Consider the following 18,024-nt stretch of genomic DNA (forward strand, 5'->3'; position numbering starts at 1 on the left):
CCCCCATAATCCCTCCCCCAGTCACTGCAATGGGTGTCACATATACACAGAGCCAGGTGTTCTGGGGGCTGCACTATGGCTGTACCCCCAAACCAGCCACACCTCCCCATAATCCCTCCCCAGTCACTGCAATGGGTGTCACTATTGGGGAATGTGAGAAAGGAAAATGATAATAAAATTGTCAGTATTAGTGAGCTCACCTCTCCGGATGGCAGCGTGGGTGCGACTTCCGGGCCGGGCATCACGGCAGCTGCAGTTACGTCACCCAGCGTGTCTCTCGCCGGCCGGGGGAGATTGCACAGGGCTTTTGCAATTGGGGGCAGGTCCGCACACTCACGCACGGAGCGGCAGGAGCTTTATGGACGGAGAAAACGGGTCAGCTGACTTTGCGGTCAGCTGACACCAATCTTGTCTGTCATCGCTGTGGATTGGTTGGGTGCTTCTGGGCTGGGCTTCTGACCTGACAGCGGGTATTTAAGATCTGAGCTGTCAGTTGCCCGTTGTTGCTGAAACTTCACAGTTAAAGCTCTCAGACCTAGTCAGATCCGTGTGTGCTTGAACCGGCAGGACCCCAGGGATTCGCACTAGCTTAGGATTATTATTATTACTGTTTATTATTACTGTGTTTGACTTTCTGCCTTGCTCTGACCTCTCTTTTGCCTAGTGATTCTGTACCTCTGCCTATCTGCTCTTGCCGACCTCTGCCTGAACAATTACTCTGACCTTGCCTGCCGATTCTGTACCTTATATATCTGATCTGTTGCCGACCTCTGCCTGAACAATTACTCTGATCTTGCCTGCCGATTCTGTACCTTATATGTCTGATCTGTTGCCGACCTTGCCTGTACGACCACTCTCCAATTAGTGAAGCCCCTGTCACTAAGGGCCATCTCTCTCCTGTGTTCTGGAACATTACTGTGCACCCAATCACGTGTGTTTTACATCCTGAATAAAGTAATGACTATTGTGCTGTTAGAGCTATTACTGATCATTACAGAAATAAAGGGGAATAATTCTGCTGATCTCTGCTGCAATCAGGGCTGTTATACTCACTCTAATTCCTCTATCTGGCTTGTTGTCAGAGCCTCCATCAGGACACTGAATTCATCACCCCCCAGCTCGTTACTATGCAGGTCCAGCTTCGTCAGAGTCTGGTTATTCCTTATGCAGGATGCCAGGTGGGGGCAGATACTGGAGCGCAGATAATTACTCGGCAAACTGCAGGAGAAGAGAAGAATATTACCTGAAATCTACAAAAACTGCATACAATTTGTATGATTTATGCTTACATGAATTAAACATTTTCTCATTATATTTACAAGAATTTATATTTTTATCAATCCTTAAAATTAAAATGCTGTCATACGTATGTCCACAGCTAGAGGGCAGCATAATTGTATTGCTTATAAGGAATAATCTTTTTCTTTGTGTTACACAACACAATCCTATTTTAATGTAATCCACTGTATAAGATAGGTGGCATGAATATTCCATTGTTACCACTTGCACGCAACAGTTGGAACCTCATAGATATTAGTGAACAATGCACAGACCTGCTGCAGAGAGTTCAGGTCACCTCACACAGCAGACTGACTCACACAGGAGGGCACCCACCCCCCACATTGTCAGAATAGGGTAAATGGGAAGATTTCTGTCCCATCTATATCAGTGTTGCAGGGGGTGCCTCTGGACATGCAGGGGATGCTTTTTACTTATTGGAAAATCCAGGATGCCTCCTATCACCTGTGCAGAATGTGAGGTCTGTTTATTATACTTCAGACTGCAGACACAGAGGAGATGTTACCAGACAATTACAGGAGATTCCATCATGTGCTAAATAAAGGTGTCGCTACATTGATATCAGGAATTGCAATTACGGTAGTCTTTCAGTTTGGGTGTCCTTGCTTACATGCTGCTGTGAAATAGAGCTGAAAACAGCATCTCTGTTACAGGAAACACTTTATATTACTGAGGGAGCTTACATGGATTTTCATTTGCTTTTTTTCACACACCCTGCTAAGAAAATAGCTATCCTACCTAATAAAACGCAAGTGTCTCTGCGTCCCATGCCCCTGTGTGTGTATTTTTTTGCAGTGTGCATGTGCAGAGAGGGACGCAGAGACGCTGAGGAGTGCTGGGGGAATGACATGGCAGGGGGCCAGGAGGGGCAGGCATGTCTGCGCAGTGGGGGACGGGCCCAGCGGATGAGCGGTGACAGACTTAGCCCGTTTTTTAATGGGCTAAGGTCACTAGTACATGTATAAACTCAGTGTGGTATTTGAGGGTTACCTTTGTTCACATAGCTGCTGACAGTCTGATTGGTGCAGGACCTGATGTTACTTTTTCTTCAGATAGTTATACATAGCGATGCATGCTGTGTATGCTATGCACATGTGTATGTGTTAGGTCTGGCCATACTGCAAGCACTTTGCTAATGTTATGCTATAAAGGTGGCCATACATCTAGCGAGGATGGGCAGAGTCGGCCAAGAGACAAATCTCTCTAACTAAATCTGATTAGAGAGAGATCTGCCCGCTGCCCATACACCACAGGCCAATACCCGATCAATTCCATGCTGAAACTGATCAGGACTTGGCCTTGTGACGTTGCATCTGGACCCCTAGTCCACCCTGTCCCTTTAATGTTTAATGTCCCCCGGGTGCCCAGTGCAAGCTATACATTACCTGTCCATGGCCGCTACTTGTCCTCCGCTGGCTCTGAGCCCCCTCCGTTCTCCATACACACGTGCCACGTGGTTGCCTAGTAATGTGGGCGGGACTGTGATGCCTGACATCACACATGTGCCCTTACTAGGTAACCTTGTGAGGCGTGTGTATGGAGCAAGGAGTTCGCCTGGTGCCAGCGGAGGACAAGCAGCAGCCACACACGTAATGTATAGCTTATGCTGGGCACCCGGGGGGACACGTAATGTATAGCTTATGCTGGGCACCCCGGGGGGGACATTAAACATGAGAGGAGACAACGCCGGGGATTCGTTGCTCGTCCCGATATCGCACACTGTTGCCACCACCCACCCGGTCAAGCAAGTCAGCCCTACAAATTGCAGCATGTGCAATCGACTAATGCAACCAAATGTGGCCCTAAATTGGTCACATTGTCGGTCGGGCATGCACTTGATGGCACCAATTTTTATCCAATTTGATTATAATTGAATTGGATGGTTGATCGACTTCCAAGTCGCCTGATGTATGGCTACCTTATGGCTGATCCCACTGGAGCCATGTGACTTTTACACCATCACACCCGCTGCCGGCAGCATTACCCAGTGACTGCGCTTCTGCTACAGGTACTGAAATACTGACAAATCACAACATTAAAAAAGGTAAGAAATCACTATGAAATCACTTTGTGATTATAATGGTTGTTTGGAGATTTGTTCTGTGAGACAAACCAGTGGGTCCATTATTTATATACAGCGCTGCCCATAATTATTCATACCCCTGGCAAATTTGGACTTAAAAGTTACTTTTATTCAACCAGCAATTTTTTGATGGGAAATGATATAGGTGTCTCCCAAAAGATAATAAGACGATGTAAAAGAGGCATTATTGTGGAAAAAAACAAAAAACAAAACATTTATTAGCCTGTATTTACATTCCAGCAAAAAGTGTCCAGTCCAAAAGTATTCATACCCTTCTCAATAATCAAAAGAAAAGCCTGCATTGGCTATTACAGCAATCAAACACTTTCTATAATTGCAGAACTGCTTTTTGCATGTCTCCACAGGTATTTTTGCCCATTCATCTTTAGCAATGAGCTCCAAATCTTTCAGGTTTGAGGGTCTTCTTGCCATCACCCTGATCCTTAGCTCCCTCCACAGATTCTCAGTTGGATTCAAGTCAGGACTCTGGCTGGGCCACTGCAAAACATTAATGTTGTTGTCTGCTAACCATTTCTTCACCACTTTTGCTGTGTGTTTTGGGTCATTGTCATGCTGAAATGTCCATTGAGAATCATCATGTATTGCTTTTTTCATGGCGCCTTTTACTGTGATTAGGTTTCCTGGTCCATTGGCTGAAAAACACCCCCAAAGCATTAGGTTCCCACCCCCATGTTTGACAGCGAGGATGGTGTTCTATGGGTTGAAGGCTTCTCCTTTTTTAAGCCAAATGAGGGAAACATCATTGTGACCAAACAATTCCATTTTTTTTTCATTTGACCATAACACATAAGACTAGAAGTCTTCTTCTTTGTCCGATGAGCATTTGCAAAGGCCAAGCGAGCTTTTGTGTGCCTTATCTGGAGAAGAAGTGTCCTCCTTGTTCTGCATCAGTGCAACCCAGCAGTGTGCAGTGTCCATTGGATTGTCTGCCTTGACACACTGCCACCAGCAGAGCCCAGATTCACCAGGATGGCCTTGGTGGTGATCTTTGGATTCTTTTTCACCTCTCTCACTATCCTCCTGGCCAGCACAGATGTCACTTTTGGCTTCCGACCACATCCTCTGAAATTTTCCAAAGTGCGGAACATCTTGTATATGTGCAGCCGCAGGTCCTCACTGAGCTCCTTTGTCTTAGCCATGACAGTCCACAAACCAACTGCAGAGAGCTGCTGTTTTTCACCTGTTGAGTTGATTAAAACAGCTGTTCTCAATTAATCAGTGTAATTAGGATGCTTTAGAACAGCTTGGACTATTGGGAGTGGTATAGAACTTTGGATCTTCCCACAGACTGTGAAAAGGAAAATAATCAAAGTAAGTTGTTCCTGATTACTTTTACTATTATTTGCCTCAATATATATATATATACAGTGGTTTGCAGAAGTATTTCCACATAGTTTTCCACATTTTGTCATATTACTGCCACAAACATGAATCAATTTTATTGGAACTCCACGTGAAAGACCAATACAAAGTGGTGTACATGTGAGAAGTGGAGCGAAAATCATACATGATTCCAAACATTTTTTTACAAATAAATAACTGCAAAGTGGGGTGTGCGTAATTATTCAGCCCCCTTTGGTCTGAGTGCAGCCAGTTGCCCATAGACATTGCCCGATGAGTGCTAATGACTAAATAGAGTGCACCTGTGTGTAATCTAATGTCAGTACAAATACAGCTGCTCTGTGACGGCCTCAGAGGTTGTCTAAGAGAATGTTGGGAGCAACAACACCATGAAGTCCAAAGAACACACAAGACAGGTCAGGGAGAAAGTTACTGAGAAATTTAAAGCAGGCTTAGGCTACAAAAAGATTTCTGTATTTATTCTGATTTCTGCATGAACATCCCACGGAGCACTGTTCAAACGATCATTCAAAAATGTAAGGAAATTACAACTGTAAACCTACCAAGACAAGGCCGTCCACCTAAACTCACAGGCCGAACAAGGAGAGCGCTGATCACTGATCAGAAATGTAGTCAAGAGGCCCATGGCGACTCTGGACGAGCTGCAGAGATCTACAGCTCAGGTGGAAGACTCTGTCCATAGGACAACTATTTGTCGTGCATTGCACAAAGTTGGCCTTTATGGAAGAGTGGCAAGAAGAAAGCCATAGTTAAACAGAAAAGCATAAGAAGTCCCGTTTGCAGTTTGCCACAAGCCATGTGGGGGATAACAGCAAACGTGGATGAAGGTGCACTGGCCAGATGAGACCAAAATGGAACTTTTTGGCCAAAATGCAAAACGCTATGTGTGGCGGAAAACTAACACTGCACATCACTCTGAATACACCATCCCCACTGTTAAATATGGTGGTGGCAGCATCATGCTCTAGGGTTGCTTCTCTTCAGCAGGGACAGGGAAGCTGGTCAGAGTTGATGGGAAGATGGATGGAGCCAAATACAGGGCACTCTTGGAAGAAAACCTCTTGGAGTCTGCAAAAGACATGAGACTGGGGCGGAGGTTCACCTTCCAGCAGGACAACGACCCTAAACATAAAGCCAGGGTAACAATGGAATGGTTTAAAACAACACATATCCATGTGTTAGATTGGCCCAGTCAAAGTCCAGATCTAAATCCAATCGAGAATCTGTGGCAAGATCTGAAAACTGCTGTTCACGAACGTTGTCCAACTAATCTGACTGAGCTGGAGCTGTTTTGCAAAGAAGAATGGGCAAGGATTTCAGTCTCTAGATGTGCAAAGCTGGTGGAGACATACCCTAAAAGACTGGCAGCTGTAATTGCAGCAAAAGGTGGTTCTACGAAGTATTGACTCAGTGGGCTGAATAGTTACGCACACCCCACTTTGCAGGTTTTTTTAAAATGTTTGGAATCATGTATGATTTTTGTGCTACTTCTCACATGTACACCACTTTCTATTGGTCTTTCACGTGGAATTACAATGAAATTGATTCATGTTTGTGGCAGTAATATGAAAAAATGTGGAAAACTTCAAGGGGGCCAAATACTTTTGCAATCCACTGTATATATATGCATATATATATATATATATATATATATATATATATATATATATATGCATATATATATATATATATATATATATATATATATATATATATATATATATATATATATATATATATATATATACAGGATCTTCTAAAAAAAATTAGCATATTGTGATAAAGTTCAATATTTTCTGTAATGTACTGATAAACATTAAACTTTCATATATCTTAGATTCAAATACACACAACTGAAGTAGTTCAAACCTTTAATTGTTTTAATATTGATGATTTGGGCGTCAGGCTCATGAAAACCCAAATTTCCTATCTCAAAAAATTAGCATATTTCATCCGACCAATAAAAGAAAAGTGTTTTTAAAACAAAAAAAAGTCAACCTTCAAATAATGATGTTCAGTTATGCACTCAATACTTGGTCGGGAATCCTTTTGCAGAAATGACTGCTTCAATGCGGCGTGGCATGGAGGCAATCAGCCTGTGGCACTGCTCAGGTGTTATGGAGGCCCAGGATGCTTCGATAGCGGCCTTAAGCTCATCCAGAGTGTTGGGTCTTGCGTCTCTCAACTTTCTCTTCACAATATCACAAAGATTCTCTATGGGGTTCAGGTCAGGAGAGTTGGCAGGCCAATTGAGCACAGTAATACCATGGTCAGTAAACCATTTACCAATGGTTTTGGCACTGTGAGCAGGTGCCAGGTCGTGCTGAAAAATGAAATATTCATCTCCATAAAGCTTTCCAGCAGAAGGAAGCATGAACCCACTTTTGAACCAGAAACAGCGGCAGAAGCGCCTGACCTGGGCTACAGAGAAGCAGCACTGGACTGTTGCTCAGTGGTCCAAAGTACTTTTTTCGGATGAAAGCAACTTTTACATGTCATTCAAAAATTAAGGTGCCAGAGTCTGGAGGAAGACTGGGGAGAGGGAAATGCCAAAATGCCTGAAGTCCAGTGTCAAGTACCCACAGTCAGTGATGGTCTGGGGTGCCATGTCAGCTGCTGGTGTTGGTCCACTGTGTTTTATCAAGGGCAGTGTCAATGCAGCTAGCTATCAGGAGATTTTGGAGCACTTCATGCTTTTATCTGCTGAAAAGCTTTATGGAGATGAATATTTCATTTTTCAGCACAACCTGGCACCTGCTCACAGTGCCAAAACCACTGGTAAATGGTTTACTGACCATGGTATTACTGTGCTCAATTGGCCTGCCAACTCTCCTGACCTGAACCCCATAGAGAATCTGTGGGATATTGCGAAGAGAAAGTTGAGAGACACAAGACCCAACACTCTGGATGAGCTTAAGGCCGCTATCGAAGCATCCTGGGTCTCCATAACACCTGATCAGTGCCACAGGCTGATTGCCTCCATGCCACGCCGCATTGAAGCAGTCATTTCTGCAAAAAAGATTCCCGCCCAAGTATTGAGTGCATAACTGAACATAATTACTTGAAGGTTGACTTTTTTTGTTTTAAAAACACTTTTCTTTTATTGGTCAGATGAAATATGCTAATTTTTTGAGATAGGAATTTTGGGTTTTCATGAGCTGTATGCCAAAATCAGCAATATTAAAACAACAAAAGGCTTGAACTACTTCAGTTGTGTGTATTTGAATCTAAAATATATGAAAGTCTAATGTTTATCAGTACATTACAGAAAATAATGAACTTTATCACAATATGCTAATTTTTTGAGAAGATCCTGTATATATATATATATATATATATATATATATATATATATATATATATATATATATATATACAGTGGATTGCAAAAGTATTCGGCCCCCTTGAAGTTTTCCACATTTTGTCATATTACTGCCACAAACATGAATCAATTTTATTGGAATTCCACATGAAAGACCAACACAAAGTGGTGTACAGGTGAGAAGTGGAACGAAAATCATACATCATTCCAAACATTTTTTACAAATAAATAACTGCAAAGTGGTGTGTGCATAATTATTCGGTTTGATATGAGTGCAGTCAGTTGCCTATAGACATTGCCTGATGAGTGCTAATGACTAAATAGAGTGCACTTGTGTGTAATCTAATGTCAGTACAAATACAGCTGCTCTGTGAGGGCCTCAGGTGTTGTCTTAGAGAATATTGGGAGCAACAACACCGTGAAGTCCAAAGAACACACAAGACAGGTCCGAGACAGGTCAGGGATCAAGTTATTGAGAAATTTAAAGCAGGCTTAGGCTACAAAAAGATTTCCAAAGCCTTGAACATCCCAAGGAGCACTGTTCAAGCTATCATTCAGAAATGGAAGGAGTATGGCACAACTGTAAACCTACCAAGACAAGGCCATCCACCTAAACTAACAGGCCGAACAAGGAGAGCGCTGAGGTCCATGGTGACTCTGGACGAGCTGCAGAGATCTACAGCTCAGGTGGAAGACTCTGTCCATAGGACAACTATTAGTCATGCACTGTACAAAGTTGGCCTTTATGGAAGAGTGGCAAGAAAAAAGCCATTGTTAACAGAAAAGCATAAGAAGACCCGTTTGCAGTTTGCCACAAGCCATGTGGGGGACACAGCAACCATGTGGAAAAAGGTGCTCTGGTCAGATGAGACCAAAATGGAACTTTTTGGCCAAAATGCAAAACGCTATGTGTGGCAGAAAACGAACACTGCACATCACTCTGAACACACCATCCCCACTGTCAAATATGGTGGTGGCAGCATCATGCTCTGGGGGTGCATCTCTTCAGCAGGGACAGGGAAGCTGGTCAGAGTTGATGGGAAGATGGATGGAGCCAAATACAGGGCAAACTTGGAAGAAAACCTCTTGGAGACTGCAAAAGACTTGAGACTGGGGCAGAGGTTCACCTTCCAGCAGGACAATGACCCTAAACATAAAGCCAGGGCAACAATTGAATGGTTTAAAACAAAACATATCTATGTGTTAGAATGGCCCAGTCAAAGTCCAGATCTAAATCCAATCGAGAATCTGTGGCAAGATCTGAAAACTGCTGTTCACAAACGCTGTCCATCTAATCTGACTGAGCTGGAGCCGTTTTGCGCAAAGAAGAATGGGCAAGGATTTCAGTCTCTAGATGCGCAAAGCTGGTAGAGACATACCCTAAAAGACTGGCAGCTGTAATTGCAGCAAAAGGTGGTTCTACAAAGTATTGACTCAGAGGGCCGAATAATTACGCACACCCCACTTTGCAGTTATTTATTTGTAAAAAAAATGTTTGGAATCATGTATGATTTTCATTCCACTTCTCACATGTACACCACTTTGTATTGGTCTTTCACGTGGAATTCCAATAAAATTGATTCATGTTTGTGGCAGTAATGTGACAAAATGTGGAAAACTTCAAGGGGGCCGAATACTCTTGCAACCCACAGTATATATATATATATATATATATATATATATATATATATATATATATATATATATATATTTAGCGGTATGCAAAAGTTTCGGCAACCTTGTTAATCTTCATGATTTTCCTGTATAAATCGTTGGTTGTTACAATACAAAAATGTCAGTTAAATATATCATATATGAGACACACACAGTGATATTTGAGAAGTGGAATGAAGTTTATTGGATTTACAGAAAGTGTGCAATAATTGTTTAAACACAATTAGGCAGGTGCATAAATTTGGGCACCACAAAAAAGAAATTAAATCAATACTTACTAGATCCTCCTTTTGCAGAAATTACTGACTCTAAAAGCTTCCTGTAGGTTCCAATGAGAGTCTGGATTCTGGTTGAATGTACTTTAGACCATTCCTCTTTACAAAACAGCTCTAGTTCATTCAGGTTTGATGGCTTCCGAGCATGGACAGCTCTCTTTAACTCACACCACAGATTTCCAATTATATTCAGATCTGGGGACTGAGATGGCCATTCCAGAACGTTGTACTTGTTCCTCTGCATGAATGCCTTAGTGGATTTTGAGCATTGTTTAGGGTTGTTGTCTTGTTGAAAGATCCAGCCTCAGAGCAGCTTCAGCTTTGTCACTGATTCCTGGACATTGATTTCCAGAATCTGCTGATACTGTGCAGAATCTATGCGTCTTTTAACTTTGACAAGATTCCCAGTCCCTGCACTGGCCACACAGCCCCACAGCATGATGGAACCACCACCATATTTTACTGTAGGTAGCAGGTGTTTTTCTTGGAATGCTGTGTTCCTTTTCCTCCATGCATAATGCCCCTTGTTATGCCCAAATAACTCATCAGCCCACAGCACCTTATTTCAAAATGAAGCTAGCTTGTCCAAATGTGCTTTAGCATACCTCTAGTGGTTCTGTTTGTGCTGTGAGCTTCCTCTGCATCACTCTTGCATACAGCATCTCCTTCTGTAAAGTGCGCCGAATGGTTGAACGATGCACAGTGACTCCATCTCCAGCAAGATAATGTAGGTCTTTGCTGCTGGTCTGTAGGTTGACTCTGACGGTTCTCACCATTTGTCACTTCTGTCTATCCAAGATTTTTCTTGGTCTGCCACTTTGGGCCTTAACTTGAACTGAGGTTGTGGTCTTCCATTTCCTCAATATGTTCTTAACTGTGGAAAAAAATCTCTGAGACAGATTTCTGTATCCTTCCCTTAAACAATGATGGTGCACAATCTTTGTCTTCAGGTCATTTGAGAGTTGTTTTGAGACCCCCCATGTTGCTACTCTTCAGACAAAATTAAAAGAGGAGGGAAACTTATAAATAACCCCCTTAAAGAGTAACTGTCAGGCTGCAGAAGCTAATTTAAACCTCTATTCTCCTGTGTTAAACAGTTTAGACGGAAGCCAAAAAGGCAATAGTGAAGAAAAAAATCTCTCTTACATTTGATGTGTGCTTATCAGCAAAGCTGTTAGACCCAAGAGGACGCAAGCCGCATACCATACTGCAAAGCATTCTGGGGCCCTCCCCTCGGCTGCTAAGGAGAAGACAGGATCAAGTTTCAGCAGCTTCTAACTCAGTCCAGCCACAGAACAGATAAATCTCCGGGCAGAGTACACTGCAGGAGTCCGCTATTGTTCCTAGCCACATAGTTACATAGTTATTTTGGTTGAAAAAAGGCATACGTCCATCGAGTTCAACCAGTATAACATGGCTAATTAATATTCACTGCACACTAGTGTTATTCAGTACGAGCTTTTCTGTGATCAGGAAGCAGGCAGGACATGACGACACATTTGACTTCATAGGAGACAGACAAACATGGAGCCTGCCATAAGCTGTCAGGAGCATCAATCTCTGCATATACTATATACAAATTCTGTGAAGTACAAACGTGGACAGTGAAATGCATATGTAATGTAAGTACAGCCAATCTTTAGCTACTGATATATGTGTTTATTTTCTCTGAGACCTTATACCTAACAGCTCCTCTTTAAATACACTTAAATATACCCAAATTTACACACCTGCATAACTGTATTTAAACAATTATAGTGCACTTTCTGTAAATCCAATAAACTTCATTTCACTTCTCAAATATCACTGTGTATGTGTGTAACGATTGGTGTCAGCGAGAACAGATTTCTCTGATTATTGGTGATCTGCAGTATCACCAATAATACAGATGCTATACCTGATTATGTGTGATCTGCAGAATCACCAATAATACTGGTATAGCCAGAAACAGGACAACCAATGTAAGTGTAGGTGTTTGGTGCAACAGTAATGATAGAGATACCCGCCTTCCCAGAGGAGCTGGGAGATAGGAATATCTCTATATAACACAGGAATACAAACTCCAGCAAGCTGGAGATACAGATAATAGTGAGATTAGACTGTAGAGTAGCCACTATCACCTGAGGGGCAGGTAGAAAGGATAGTACTGTAGTGACTATTCACCTGAGGAGCAGGTGATAAAGACTGTACTGCAGCAACTGACCACCTGAGGAGCAGTTGATTCAGACTGTACTGCAGCTATTGACCACCTGAGGAGCAGGTGATTCAGATTGTACTACAGCTACTGATCCCCTGAGGAGCAGGTGATTCAGACTGTACTGCAGTTAGTAATCTCCTGAAGAGCAGATGATTCAGACTGTACTGCAGCTACTGACCACCTGAGGGGCAGGTGATTCAGATAGTACTGCAGCCAGTATTCACCTGTGAAGCAGGTGATGCTAGCAGAGGATCCCTCACCAGTGACTAGGCTCACTGGTGAGGACAGGAGAGTCAGACAAGCAGGTTTGGCAACAAGCGGACAGATACCGTACAGAGACAGAAAGCTAGATCAGAGTAGTGTTTCAGGCACAGTCGGCAACTATATCAGATAGGCAAAGGTACAGGATCAGTAAACAGAAGAGTAGTCAAGCTAGCAGAAGGTCATAACAGATAATACAATTCAATTAGTACTTTAAGCTATCAACAGAATCTGGCTAAGTGTGGATCCCCAGCTCCTGCTGGTTCTAGCACACTTTGGGACCTGACTAGGTCTGAGTGCTAACACGTAGCATATGCAACAGCAGACGCGGAGCAACTGAATGACCTGTCCTATATATACTGCAAGCGCTCCACAGCGCTGCCCCAGTCAGTCAACTAATCCGGAGCATAGCTGGAGTCAGCTGATCGCCCGATCAGCTGACTCCCCTTCTTCTAGTTGCATAAAGGTCCTGTCGCCTGGCGCGCGCACGCGTAGCCCTTAGACTATGAGCAATAGAAGGACCAGGCAAAGCACCAGCGTGTAACTGCGCGGCGGAAACCGCCGGCTGCGATGCGGAGATAGCCAACATGCCGCTTGCTGTGGCGGCCTTATCTCCGCTATCAATTACAGTACCCCCCCCCCCTGAGGAGTGGACCCCGGACACTTCCTACCCGGTTTCTCTGGGTGTAACTCATGAAACTCTTTCTTTAACTCCTCCGCACGCATGCGACAATCCGGTACCCAAGTTCTCTCCTCTAGGCCATACCCCTTCCAATGGACCAGGTACTGTACAGAATTCTGCACCAATCAAGAATCCAAAATCTTCTCGATCTCATACTCAGGTTGGTCGTCAATCATCACAGGGGGGGGGGGGGGGGGGGTGAGGAATCCACATGCACAGCAGGTTTAAGCAAGGAAACATGGAATGATCTCACACCTCTCATGCTGGCTGGGAGATCAATCGCATATGTCACATCATTAATCTTTTTGGACACAGGGTATGGGCCTATGAATCTGGGTCCTAACTTGCATGATGGTTGCTTCAACACTAGATGTCGAGTAGACACCCACACTTTATCTCCTGGGGAAAACTTCCACTCTTCAGACCGTCTCTTATCTGCCTGTTTTTTCTGAGTCTGGAAGGCTTTCCCCCGATTTCTCTTCACTAAGACCCAAATCTCCCTCAAAGCCCTTTGCCAATCTTCTAGGGCCGGAAAGGGAGAAGATGCCACTGGCAAAGGAGAAAACTTAGGAGATCTCCCCGAGACCACCTGAAATGGAGAAAAACCTGAAGAAGAACTCTTCAGATTATTATGTGCAAACTCCGCAAATGGCAGGAACTTTACCCAATCTGATTGCGCATCTGCCACATAACATCTAAGAAATTGTTCCAAAGACTGGTTAACCCTTTCGGTCTGTCCATTGGTCTGTGGGTGGTAGCCTGATGAAAATGAAAGGTTCATATTGAGCTGATGGCAAAAGGCTCTCCAGAATTTTGACACAAACTGGACTCCCCTATCTGACACTACATTTTCCGGAATGCCATGCAGCCGGAAAATGTGCTGGATGAAGAGATCAGCCAATTCCTGGGCCGAGGGGAGTCCCTTCAGAGGCACGAAATGAGCCATTATACTGAACCTATCAACTACCACCCAGATGACCGTCTTGCTTTCAGAGCTGGGGAGTTCTCCCACAAAGTCCATAGACAAATGAGTCCAGGGCTCATTTGGCACTGGTAGAGACTGAAGTGTACCCACCGGTGCCTGACGAGATAGCTTACTTCTGGCACACACAGAGCATTCCCTTACAAACTCCTTGCAATCAAGTGCCAAAGATGGCCACCATACACATCTAGCCAAAAGGTCTTGAGTTCGAGCAGCTCCGGGATGCCCTGCATTCTTATGGGTATGGAATAGTTGCAAGAGTTGTAAGTGAAAGGGAAGTGGTACAAAGAGAACCCCCTCGGGCTTCCCTTCTGGGATATCCTGTTGGTAAGGCCCTAAAGTAACTGCCCAATCCTCCCAGGTTTCCGTGGCTGCTACCACCAGTTTCTGAGGTAAAATGGTCTCAGGGGTTGCAGGCAGAACTGTCTCAGGCTCAAAGCACCTAGACAATGCATCTGCTTTGACATTCTTACTTCCTGGGGTGTACGTTATCACGAATCTGAACCTTGAAAAGAACAGGGACCAGCGGGCCTGTTGGCGACTGAGTCTTTTGGCCCCTTCAATGTACTCCAAGTTTTTATGATCAGTATAAACTGTAATTGTATGTTCTGCCCCTTCAAGCCAATGACGCCACTCTTCAAAGGCTAACTTAATGGCCAGAAGCTCCCGATTGCCAATATCGTAGTTCCTCTCAGCTGGAGAGAACCTACGAGAAAAGAAGGCACAGGGATGGAGTTTGCCTTGTAAGCCAGAGCGCTGAGACAGTACAGCCCCAACCCCAATCTCCGATGCATCTACCTCAACGATGAAGGGGAAAGTGACATCCACGTGTCTCAGAATGGGAGCAGAACAAAATAGCTTTTTAAGCGTCGCGAAGGCAGACTGTGCCTCTGCCGACCAATAGTAAGTGTCAGCCCCTTTTTTGGTAAGGTTGGTTAGGGGCGACACTACAGAGGAAAACCCTTTGATGAACTTCCTGCAGTAATTGGCGAAGCCAAGAAATTTCTGGAGTGCCTTCAAACCTACAGGTTGCAGCCACTCCAACACAGCAGAGACCTTTTCAGGATCCATGGAAAGGCCTGAAGTAGAAATAATATATCCCAGAAAAGGGACTTGAGTGACCTCGAAGAGGCACTTCTCCAACTTGGCGTACAAGTTCTGCCTTAATTTACGTAACACAAACTTCACATGTTTACGATGTTCCGTTAGGTTGGGAGAAAAGATCAATATATCGTCCAAATACACTAGCACGAATTTTCCCAGAACCTCCCTAAAAACTTCATCAATCAATTCTTGGAAGACGGCAGGCGCATTACACAACCCGAAGGGCATGACCAGATACTCGTAGTGCCCCGTCAGGCGTGTTGAACGCCGTCTTCCATTCGTCACCGTCCCTAATGCGTACCAGGTTGTATGCCCCTCGAAGGTCCAGTTTAGAGAAAATACTGGCATTGGTCACCTGAGCAAACAGATCATCTATCAAAGGTAGTGGATAGCGATTTTTCACTGTGATCTTATTTAACCCCCGATAGTCAATACAAGGTCTGAGCCCACCGTCCCTCTTCTGCACAAAAAATAACCCAGCCCCCGCTGGGGATCTGGAAGGACGGATGAAGCCCTTGGCCAAATTTTCCTTAATGTATTCCTGCATAGCCAACTTCTCAGGCCCAGACAAATTATAGAGATGACCCCTAGGAGGCATACAACCTGATCTTAACTCAATGGGACAATCGAAACTTCGATGAGGTGGGAGTTTGTCTGCTGATTTGGGACAAAACACGTCAGAAAACTCCGCGTACTGCACTGGCACCCCTTTCACCTGAACCTTGGTGGCACAAACAATCCTGACAAGAAACAAACAGTCTAACAATGCATACGTTCCCCATCTAGCTGATATAGCCCACCTCCTAAACTCTGCGGCATAAACCTCCACCGGATTACAGCCCTGCCTGAGAGTCTTTAGTTTCCTTTCAGCAGTGATAGCAATATCCGGATCATCGTATATAATGGCCATGGCCTTAAAAAACTCCTGAACTGAAGATAAGGCCTTATGCTCAGCCTGCAGACTATATGCCCATATTTGTGAATCTCCTGACAGTAGGGTCTTTATAAATTTTACCCTCTGGTTCTCAGATCCTGACAGATTGGGCCTCAACTCAAAATAAGACAACACACGATTCCTGAAATTCTGAAAGTCAGATCTATGCCCAAAAAACTTTTCAGGTACGGACATACGAAGGTCCGTGACTGGAGGGGATCGCACTGTATCAATAGTCGTTTGAAGTACCTGAACAGCCCAAGATAGTTGTGTAATCTGGGTTTGTTGGTTAATGATCACCTTAGAAAGATTGTTTACCGCGGTGGTCAGGACTTCAACATGACTACGCAGTGCGTCCATAATGTTTGGTCTGCTGTTCTGTAACGATTGGTCTCAGCGAGAACAGATTTCTCTGATTATTGGTGATCTGCAGTATCACCAATAATACAGATGCTATACCTGATTATGTGTGATCTGCACAATCACCAATAATATTGGTATAGCCAGAAACAGGACAACCAATGTAAGGGTAGGTGTTTGGTGCAACAGTAATTATAGAGATACCCTCCTTCCCAGAGGAGCTGGGAGATAGGAATATCTCTATATAACACAGGAATACAAACTCCAGCAAGCTGGAGATACAGACAATAGTGAGATAGTTCACCCGAGGAGCGGGTAGAACTATAATTAACAACCGTACTGGTCACCCGAGGGGCGGGTGACTCAGACTGTAGAGTAGCCACTATCACCTGAGGGGCAGGTAGAAAGAATAGTACTGTAGTGACTATTCACCTGAGGAGCAGGTGATAAACACTGTACTGCAGCAACTGACCACCTGAGGAGCAGGTGATTCAGACTGTACTGCAGCTATTGACCACCTGAGGAGCAGGTGATTCAGATTGTACTGCAGCTACTGACCGCCTGAGGAGCAGGTGATTCAGACTGTACTGCAGCTAGTAATCTCCTGAAGAGCAGATTAAGAGCAGATGATTCAGACTGTACTGCAGCTACTGACCACCTGAGGGGCAGGTGATTCAGATAGTACTGCAGCCAGTATTCACCTGTGAAGCAGGTGATGCTAGCAGAGGATCCCTCACCAGTGACTAGGCTCACTGGTGAGGACAGGAGAGTCAGACAAGCAGGTTTGGCAACAAGCGGACAGATACCGTACAGAGACAGAAAGCTAGATCAGAGTAGTGTTTCAGGCACAGTCGGCAACTATATCAGATAGGCAAAGGTACAAGATCAGTAAACAGAAGAGTAGTCAAGCTAGCAGAAGGTCATAACAGATAATACAATTCAATTAGTACTTTAAGCTATCAACAGAATCTGGCTAAGTGTGGATCCCCAGCTCCTGCTGGTTCTAGCACACTTTGGGATCTGACTAGGTCTGAGTGCTAACACGTAGCATATGCAGCAGCAGATGCGGAGCAACTGAATGACCTGTCCTATATATACTGCAAGCGCTCCACAGCGCCGCCCCAGTCAGTCAACCAATCCGGAGCATAGATGAAGTCAGCTGATCGCCCAATCAGCTGACTCCCCTTCTAGTTGCATAAAGGTCCTGTCGCCTGGCGCGCGTAGCCCTTAGTCTATGAACAATGAAGGACCAGCCAAAGCACCAGCGTGTAACTGCGCGGCGGAAACCGCCGGCTGCGACGCAGAGATAGCCGCCATGCCGCTTGCTGTTGCGGCCGTATCTCCGCTATCCATTACAGTGTGTCTCCTATATGATATATTTAACTGACATTTTTTTATTGTAACAACCAACGATTTATAATGGAAAATCACGACTATTAACAAGGTTGCCCAAACTTTCGTATCCCCC

General features: G+C 44.3%; 1 protein-coding gene across 2 annotated transcripts in view; it reads right to left on the reverse strand.

Moving 5' to 3' along the window:
* The window catches only part of LOC137532344 (NACHT, LRR and PYD domains-containing protein 3-like), a 475,094-nt gene that overhangs the window by 347,169 nt on the left and 109,901 nt on the right, over positions 1–18,024 (reverse strand). For both annotated transcript variants that reach the window (XM_068252758.1, XM_068252754.1), the window contains exon 7: positions 1,054–1,218. In XM_068252758.1, the coding sequence (XP_068108859.1) occupies positions 1,054–1,218 (165 nt within the window). The remainder of the gene's footprint in view (positions 1–1,053; positions 1,219–18,024) is intronic.

The sequence above is a fragment of the Hyperolius riggenbachi genome, chromosome 1 (genome assembly GCF_040937935.1).
Source record: "Hyperolius riggenbachi isolate aHypRig1 chromosome 1, aHypRig1.pri, whole genome shotgun sequence".
In the NCBI taxonomy this organism is placed as follows: Eukaryota; Metazoa; Chordata; class Amphibia; order Anura; family Hyperoliidae; genus Hyperolius; species Hyperolius riggenbachi.